Here is a 9864-nt window from a genome sequence, read left to right as displayed (position 1 = left end):
TGTGTGTGTGTGTGTGTGTGTGTGTGTGTGTGTGTAAATTTGCCAATAGCTGGGTTTGAGCACTGGGCCTCATGTTCTCAAGAGGCTTTTTTGCACATGAATGGTACTTTGCTTGAGCCACACCTCCAGCTCTGGCATTTTAGTGTTAATTGAAGAGTCTTGAGGGTTGTCTGTGTAAGCTGTCTTTGAACTTCAATTCTAAGATCTCAGCCTCCTGACATAGGAAGAATTATAGGCATGAGTCACCAGTACCTGACAAAAGTCTTGTTTTAAATTGTTATTTATTTTTGTGCTAGTCCTGAGGCTTGAACTCAGGGACTGGCAGCTGTCCTTGAGCTTTCATGCTAAAGGCTATTGATCTACCACGTGAGTTACAGCTCCATTTCTGGCTTTTTTGGTAGTTTATTGGAGATAAAAGTCTCATGGACTTTCCTGCATGGGCTGGCTTCAAATCTTGATCTTCAGATCTCAGTCTCCTGAGTAGCCTAGCAAGGACTGTGTGTGTGTGTGTGTGTGTGTGTGTGTGTACACTAAAATAGCTCTGACATAACTCAGAATTGGCACTTTATTTACTAAAGCATTCACTACAAGTTTAAAAATATTGTGAGTTTGAGACTAGCCTGGGTTACATGGTGAGCGCCAGAGTCGAACAAAAAGAAATGATTTGTCCTGAGTCATAATTTATAGGCATGGAAAGATCAATGCTACTGAAAGAAAAATTTAATGTTATCCAGGTGTGGTGGTATGTATTGGTAGTTCCCATTACTCTGATTTAAGGCAGGAGGATCACAGAAGTTTGCAGGAGGGAGGTGGGAGGGAAAAGGAAAGAGAGGAGGGAAGGGGGCTACTGTGGAATGAATTAGGGCAGGGTAAATATTGTCTTGTGTGTAATAATGGAAGTAGTTGGAAGTATGAACTTGCAATCTGTGGTCTGTCTATAATCACAGGCTTACTGACAAGTTGATTACTGCATTACAGCATAAGAACTAGCTAGGCCTGGGAAGAGTGGTCACTCCTCAGTCAGCAAAGCCCCTTAAACATGTCAAAACATCATAAAATATAGAAAGCAATTTGTTTTTTCATGTGTATGTGGGTGTGTGTGTGTACTGGGGCTTGAACTCAGGGTCTCATGTTCTTGCTTGGCTTTCTCAGTCAAGGCTGGAGCTCTACCACTTGACTCACACCTCTACTTCCAAAATTAAAAAAGCAAAAAGATCGTTTAGTTTTCAAAACCCCAATGTAATGAGAAGAAAACCATTCCTTCTTATTATATTTCCATTACCAGTTAATAAACCCTAGAGAAGCCGAAGGTATGCCCTCCTTCCTTTCTTTGTATTTTTTTTTAAATCTAAATTACAAAACGTTGTATTTACCTACTACTATGGTTTTCTAACTGTAAGGTAATTATTACTTTGAATTTTTTCAATTCCTTTCCTGCTTTTTTGTTTTGTTGTTTGTTGTTTTTTTGTTTTATTTTTGTTTTGAACCAGCCTCATGGAGAAGGAACTAGTAATTATATACTCCTCTTCTGTGTCAAAGCTGTTTTTGCTTGGACACTTGATGCATTATCTCAAGTCCCTTGAAGAAGCTGGCAAGTATTTAATGACTGCATTTCTCAGAACAATGAAGTTAAGACTCAGGCACTGTTAAGAAGGGCACTAGCGGGCTGGGAAGGTGGCTCAGTGGTAGGGCGCTTGCCTTGCATGCATGAGGCCCTGGGTTCGATTCCTCAGCACCACATAAGCAGAAAAAGCCGGAAGTGGTGCTGTGGTTTAAGTGGTAGAGCGCTAGCCTTGAGCTGAAGAGCTGAGGGACAGCGCCCAGGCCCAGAGTTCAGGCCCCACGACCGGACCAAAAAACAACAAAAAAAGAAAGGGCACTAGTCTTGCTCAGATCTCATCAGTCTACACTAACCAAGACTAAGTCAAACAAAAACACCTGAATGTTTACTATTAAAAGCACTCTAGCTGGAAACCAGTGGCTCATACCTGTAATCCTAGCTACTCAGGAGGCTGGGATCTGAGGACCACGGTTCAAAGCCACTCAGGGCAGGAAAGTCCATGAGACTCTTATCTCCAATAAATCACTCAGAAAACTGGAAGTGGCACTGTGCACTAGGCTTGAGCTGAAGAGCTGAGGGACAGTGCCCAGGCCCAGAGTTCAAGCCCTACAACCAATAAAAAATAAATAAATAAAAGCACTTTCACTGGTCTCCTTTGGCTAAAATTCTAGCTATTCAAGAGGCTGAGAGCTGAGGATCGCATTTCAAAGCCAGACTGGGTAGGAAAGTCTCACCTCCAATTAATCACCATAAAGCATCCAATTAACCATCAAGGTATGGCCCAAGTGGCATAGCACTAGCCTTGAGCAAAAAAGCTCAGGGACAGTGCTCATTTTATTGTCATTTTATTTTGATGGTACAATTCTAAAGCTAAGCATATAAAGCTAAGCAAAATATGTGCCTATATATTTTTCTGTTTTTCACAATGTTTACTTATCCAAATTCAAACCTTTATTCTCCAGAAAATAAGCCTACACCCTTATCTTTGCCATTAAATATTATGCTTCTTTTCTTTTTTTTTTGTTTTTTGGGTCCGGTTGTGGGGCCTGAACTCTGGGCCTGGGCGCTGTCCCTCAGTTCTTCAGCTCAAGGCTAGCCTAGCTCTACCACTTGAGCCACAGCGCCACTTCCGGCTTTTTTCTTTTTGCTTATGTGGTGCTGAGGAATCGAACCCAGGGCCTCATGCATACAAGGCAAGCACTCTACCATTGAGCCACCTTCCCAGCCCTATGCTTCTTTTCTTTCAAATTTGAAATCAATTCATATCCTTACCTCACTTAGTTTATCACCTTACAGCTGGTGCTCTACCACTTGAGCAACACCTCCTGTTCTGGCTTTTTGCTAGGTAACTGGAGAGAGTTTCTCAGATTTGTCTGTCCTGGCTAGCTTTGAACTACAATCCTCAGATCTCAGCCTTGAGTAGTGAGATTTATAAGGCAAGAGCCACTTTCAACTAGCTCATCTTTTAACTCTTTAGTTTACTACACAGGTACTTTCAAGAACTGAAAGTGGTAGTGCATATCTATAATCCCAACACTTAAGAGAGTAGCTCTGGAGCTGGGGATGTGGCTTAGTTGTAGAGTGCTTGCCTGGCCTGCATGAAGCACTGGGTTCCATTCCTCAGTGCCACATAGAAAAAGCCAGAAGTGGTGCTGTGGCTCAAATGGTAGAGTGTTAGCCTTGAGCAAAAGAAGCTCAAGGATAGTACCCAGGCTGAGTCTAAACCCCAGGACTGGTTTTTAAAAAAAGACAGGGAAAAAAAGTAGCAGCTCTGGGGCCAGCCTGGGTTACAGAGTAAGACCTTGATTCCAAAACACAAACACAAATTTTGTTTTGTCTATTTTTTGATGTTTTGACATCTTTAAGAGGCTTTGCTGGCTAAGGGCTATCTAGTTCTATCTATCCCAGGGCTATCTAGTTCTAAGAGACAGTAATGATCAACTTGTCAGCAAGCCTGTGTTTACATATGGACCACAGATTGTAACTTCATACTTCCAACCACTTCCTTTTATATACCAAAAGCCCCAATCTTCCATCTACAATTAAAATGACCATGTACAATTAAATTTTTTTTGTACAAGTGTCTTCATGTATTATGCATGAGTGTCTGTTCAGCTCAGCCTGGACTGCAAAATGGTGGAGGTCATTGTTTAAGGGCTGGGAAGGTGGCTCAGTGGTAGAGCGCTTGCCTTGCATGCCTGAGGCCCTGGGTTCGATTCCTCAGCACCACATAAGCAAAAAGAACGCTGTGGCTCAAGTGGTAGAGCACTAGCCTTGAGCTGAAGAGCTGAGGGACAGCACCCAGGCCCAGAGTTCAGGCCCCATGACTGGACCCAAAAAAAAGAGTCGTACACTTGTGGCTCATGCCTGTAATCCTAGCTATTCAGGAGGCTGAAAAAAGCCAGCCCCAATAAACCACCAGAAAACCAGAAGTGGCGCTGTGGCTCAGTGGTAGATAGCTAGCCTTGAACTGAAGAGCTGAGGGACAGCGCCCAGGTCCAGAGTTCATGCCCCATGACCGACAGAGGAAAAAAAACTCCAAAAAACCCAAAACTAGAACAAAACAAAAAGGCTGAGATATAAGGATCATGGTTTTGAACCCCAGCTGGAAGCAGAAAAGGCTGCGAGACTCTTCTTCCCAATAAATTACTCAGAAGAGCTGGAAGAGGAGCTATCGCTGAAGTGGTAGAATGCCAGCCTTGACCACAAAGAGGTTCAGGGACAGCGCCCAGGCCTTGAGTTCAAGCCCTAGGACTGGTGCGTGAACACACACACACCACAACCCCCCCTCCAAAAAAAAAAAAGAGTTCATGTGAGGGGGCACAGAAGTGGAGGGGCAAAGGGTAAACAAATGCAGCAGTGATACTCATTAGACAATATATGGAAAACGAACTATACAACTTGGGGGTGAGGACTGGAGGGAAAAACTGGAAGAGAGCAAGGGAAAAGGTGACATTGTCCAAAAGGAAATGTACTCTTTTTACATTAACTGTAAACCCCCTCTGTACATCACCTTATTTTTTTGGTCATGGGTCATGAACTCTGGGCCTGGGCACTGTCCTTGAGCTCCTCAGCTCAAGGCTAGCGCTCTACCATTTGAGCCACAGTGCCACTTCTGGTGGTTAATTGGAGAGAAGGGTCTCATGGCCTTTCCTGCCTGGCATGGCTTTGAACCATGATCCTTAGATCTCAGTAGCTAGGATTACAGGTGGGAGCCACCGGCGCCCTGCTGTACATCACTGTAACATTTTTTTTTTTTTTTAAAGAGTGCATGTGAGGGGAGAGACCACATGGCAAGACTAGAAGCTGAAAATGGAGCTGAAACAATTAAACCTGCCTTGTAGCCAGCCAGTCTGGTGAAACCAACCCACACAGTGAGGCCAGTGTAAATGCCCTCTAAGGGCAGGGCTCATGACTTACAGGCTTTCTAGTAGATTCTATCTCTTGAAAGTTCCACCCTCACACCTCAACAGAGTTGTGACCAAAGTCACAGCATAGTAAACACTGGGGACCAACCTTAGCAGTACCAGTCCTCAAACATCATTTCTTTCCTTATGACACTGATTTTAGTTTATTATCCTTCCAGTTATTGTAAGATCATACTAGTGAACACCCACAGATATAAATATGTATTTCCCTTTGTTCCTTCTTCTGTGTAACTACTTGGGGAAATATAGACATTTATAACATACCACCACATTATTTTTGGTAAACAAAATTTAATACCATACAGTCAAGTAGTAATAATGGTTAAAAGGCATTTTATTAGATACAACTTTAAAAAATTTAAGCTATGTAAGAAGTATATCTAAACAAAACATATAAGTATTAATGTGCTACAAGTAAACTGATAACAATGAAATACAAAGCATTTTTTCACTGTGAAGACTCTTTGAAAGCAAATGACATCTGGTCACCACAGGTCTGTACTAGTTTTACAGTATAGCAGGTTACACTTTGTTCAACTCTAAAAAGTATGTTATCTTAGCTCTGGAAATTCAACAGAAATTTACTACAGGGATGTGAGTTGAGGAAGGGAAGACTAGGTGCTTTTCCAAGTAAAGAAAAAGCTTACAGAGGAAAAATAGTATATAAGGATGGAACAAAATAAGGTAAGATGTAGATATTGCAAATGATGTTTATGAGAGTTTAATAATTATGACAGCTGTTTACCTGAATGTCTTAAAAAGCACCTACATATCAAAAAGTAAAAATGAAAATACAATAAAACTCCAAGCATCCAACCTTCCTTAACATTCTCATTCTGCCAAACCACACACTGGGTGCTCATTAAGGAGGAGAAATTTACTCCATAGGAAACATGAAATTTGCCTAAGGCAAGATTTAGATTGAAAAAAAAATTGGAGTCATACTCGAGAACTAAGGTACATAAATCCAGATGCAGTTATTTTGAAAACATTAAAACAGAAATTCTTTGGAATAACAAATAAGTTATGACTTGCTGTTTCTTAAAAATTACTTATGATGATCATTTTTCGTACTACATAAGTTTAATATCTAAAGCAATCACACAAATGTAAAACTTGCATAAAAACATTAAAAAATGTCAAAAGTATGTTGAAATTGTCTCTGGAATTATCAGTTCACATCCTGGCTCAAGTGGTTTCTGGTGCCTAGCATTAGATATGACAAATATAGCTAGCTAGTCAAACCCATTTTGCCTTACAGATCAACCAAACTGCCCCATTTTGGTTACTTGGTACAGTGACTGTTTACTTACAAATAATAATGGGGTGAGGTGATGTCAACCTGGGCTTTTAACATAATGCACAATCAGTTCTAATAAGGCCAAAATTCAGTTGAGGTTAACTAGTGTCTTGAGTTTACTAAACTGAAGGCAATCCATAGGAAGCCTTAAGAGACATTATCTTATTCCTTATATCACACAAACAGCAATCTCTCCTTTTTGAAAATACAGTCTGGAGTAGATGTTTTTTCCACATATAAATCTCAAGACATAAAAGGCACACACAAACAATTCAGCCCCGCTCTTGCATGGATGGGTTCTCACAGTAATTTAAAAAATCTATTGTCATATCCAGAGAAGAGGAAAAAGAAGCACACACCTGGTTTGCATGTCGACAAAAGTAGCATAATTGAACCTTTGTCTTTCCTGAGTTTCAAAAAGGGTATTTGACAGTGTATTCATACACAATTCATATTCACTAAGAGAAAATATATCGGTTCACAGAGCATTTTCATCTTTCTAAAGATAATGAATGTCCAACCACTGACATGTGTGAAACTCCTTTAAACAAGTAAATTTACTCTAAATCATCAAATCAAAGCTGTTTATAGTTATGGCACTTTAAACACCCCAAATAATCAAAAGTGATAAGGTAATACTCTCCCTGAGTATTTATACCATCTTTCAAAAAACCTGGTTTTAAAATGAAGTAGACACTTCTATTTCAATCATCTAGGAAAAAAGTTTACTGAAGATCTCATTTTTTATATGTTCAGTGAAGTAAGTAGGAATTTTACAGCAGAAAAGGAGGAAGTTAGGTCACTTTTGCAATTTGCATAAAGGAAAACATGGAAAAGGATTAAAAATCCATGAAAATGCACACTCAAAAACATACTTTTCTATTGATTCACAAAACATACCTTCAAATTCTCTTTCCAACTGAGGTATTACAGTTGGGTTATACAAACTCATCTCTACCACTATTCTGTTTTCTGACAGAAACAAGTCATCATTACTATAGATTCTGGTATGTTATAAAGATTTTGACAGTATACAAGTCATCATTACTAATATTCATTTTGTATTTCCAATGGAAAAAGAACTCTAGACATGCCTCCAATGAAACCTCTTCTGGAATTGAATAAAAATGATCAAATATTTTTTATGTGCTTTTTTTCTGATCATCACAAACTGCAAAACTTCTCAGTGTTTGTATATATAAGTGTACACAACCATACTGTCTTATCTACATATATACACATGTACATACTAACTCAGAGGCTCCTATGAGTATCACCTATTAATAAAGTCTGTCAGCTGTGGGATAACAGAATAAATATAATCTGACCCCAACTTGGTAAAATTATACCCTAATTTTTTTATCAAGGCTAATGCAACTATTAATCAAGAACTAATTAGTAAGGGAAGATAAATAGTTAAAATATCAGTTGGGCAACTTTAAAAATAGCTACTTCAGTCTTTCTAGGCTTCAAGTGAAATTCTTGTTGACCTTCAACATAAATTCTACCTAGTCAATTTTATGTGGTTTATGTAAAGAACAAAACAGTATTGGTATGAGGTCTGTGTTTAAACATTCTGGATTTGGGGGTTTCATTAAAATTTGCTACATAAACACATGGCTATTAAAATACACACGAAATACAAGTTAATGCTTTTAAAACAGACAAAAATACTAGAATCCAAAGTCATCTTGACAAGTCTTTTTATATGAAGTCTCCATTTATGGGTGGATATGATCATACAAATACACATGAATATAACAACCATCATGTGTAGAATCCTAAGCATTTACTGAACACTTAATGCATTACCTCATTTACTACACAGAATCTGAACTGAGAATACAACATTTGCTATAAAAGCATCATTCAGATGTTTCCTATAAAGGTACAAGTTTCTCAATTGTACTTACAACTGTCTTCCAACCAAAATAGTAACTTTTCTCAATTGCTTTGAGAGTTATCATAAAGTTATTTATCATATAAATTATGACGTGTAGAGTAGAAATTCTCTAAGAGAATTTTTCCCTTAGGATTTAGGTTCGAACGAAACATTAAAGTTTCTCTATTTGAAACGTCTGTATCATTCACATCACATTTCTGATGAGTACCTTAGTTTTAATACAAATCTGGTGACACTATAATTATACAGTATTTGTATCATCCTTACTATGACAAGTACACAATTATAATGTGAGGGATGATGGTGACTGGGAAATCAAAATACAACAGGCTACCTGGTACATACTCTAAATGTTGTCAATTTTATCTGTCTATCAAGAAATTACAATAGTTACTTATGTTGCAGTTTTTGCAGTTTCCATTAATTTGCCTAAGGAAAAAAGTTTACATTGCTCTCTGGAAACTTGTAAGTTTCTTCCACTGTAGTTGAAAAATCCAGACAAAAGCAGTTTATTTTATAGAACTTTGTAGATATTGAGCAATATTTTGCAAAATGGGTATAATAAACGAACTATTTCTCTTAGGAGACTAGAACTACTGCTGTTAGCTTTTCTCAGCAAAATTTAAAAGAAAAATGGACCCACTGAGATAAGTGGTCCCTGCTTTAGCCTGTTAAAGGCAGAGATTTCACTGAAGGCCGCATAACCAGGGAAGAAGTTCTAAATTAAAGCACCAAACTAACAAGGTTGAATCCTACTAGGTTGGGGAGCAAGCCTGTCCTTGTTTACCACAAAACAATATCGTAAAATAGATTTTAACTTCTTGGTCAAGTTTAAGGAAGAAGCTTCTTAAGAGGATTTATAGATGATACATAAATACTTTAAAAGCCACAGTGGGTTACATTTTTTTCTTCCAATAATTACTTAATTTTTCTTAGGAATTAAGTCTGTAATTCTGATCCCACTTTTATGCATACTATTTTTTTTAAATCTCTGCATAACTCCTCACAAAACATGTATAAGACAGCCCTTCTAAGAATGAAGTTATAATACATCAGTATTTTGTGATACTTGAACTGCTGCTTGATATTTTTTTTATCAGTTTCAGAACAAAAATACCTTCAATATAATTTGCCAGTTCAGATATGCAGTATCAGTGATAAAGATATTTTAAAACTGATTTTCCTCTCAGGAATGCTCTCTAAGCATTTTTAGCATGAGGTGATTAATGTAAATAAAGCCTCTCAGTCATGCAGTTTTCTCTCCATATGAGACAACAATAACAAAAATATGCAGTCTTACACAGATAAGCATACATAACTGAAGAAATCATTGACAAATTCCTAAAAAATATGCAGACATTATTTCTTAGTCCATATAGGCTTCTTAAAAATATAAACATACACTCCCAAGGCCAAGCAACAGCCACCATTATCCTTAACAACAACAATATTCTTTCAGTTATTGGAAAGGCTTTATTATAGTCTGAAGAATTGATATTTGGGGGAGAAAGGCACGGGGATTATTTTTTTACATATGGCACAAAGGAGATAAGTCAAGTTCCCAACTGGAAGTTTTTAAATGCTCTTGTCTTGGATCAGTGTGGCTTCTTGGTGAGGTATTCTGGCTTTAGAGCTTAAAGCATTTCTCATTGTATCTATGAATAGTCACACA

The 9864-nt window shown here is 38.1% G+C and overlaps 1 protein-coding gene across 1 annotated transcript in view; it reads right to left on the bottom strand.

Annotated features, from left to right (window-relative positions):
• Positions 1-7633: 7633 nt before the first annotated feature.
• Klhl24 (kelch-like family member 24) overlaps positions 7634-9864 on the bottom strand; it is a 46414-nt gene continuing 44183 nt past the window's right edge. Inside the window, exon 9 of the mRNA XM_013033052.1 lies at positions 7634-9847. Within this exon, the coding sequence (XP_012888506.1) occupies positions 9820-9847 (28 nt within the window). The 3' untranslated portion in view covers positions 7634-9819. The remainder of the gene's footprint in view (positions 9848-9864) is intronic.

This window comes from Dipodomys ordii, unplaced genomic scaffold (assembly GCF_000151885.1).
Source record: "Dipodomys ordii isolate 6190 unplaced genomic scaffold, Dord_2.0 Scaffold162, whole genome shotgun sequence".
NCBI lineage: Eukaryota > Metazoa > Chordata > Mammalia > Rodentia > Heteromyidae > Dipodomys > Dipodomys ordii.
The sequence above is the reverse complement of the archived record's forward strand: the minus strand, read 5'-3'. Positions and strand labels throughout refer to the sequence as shown.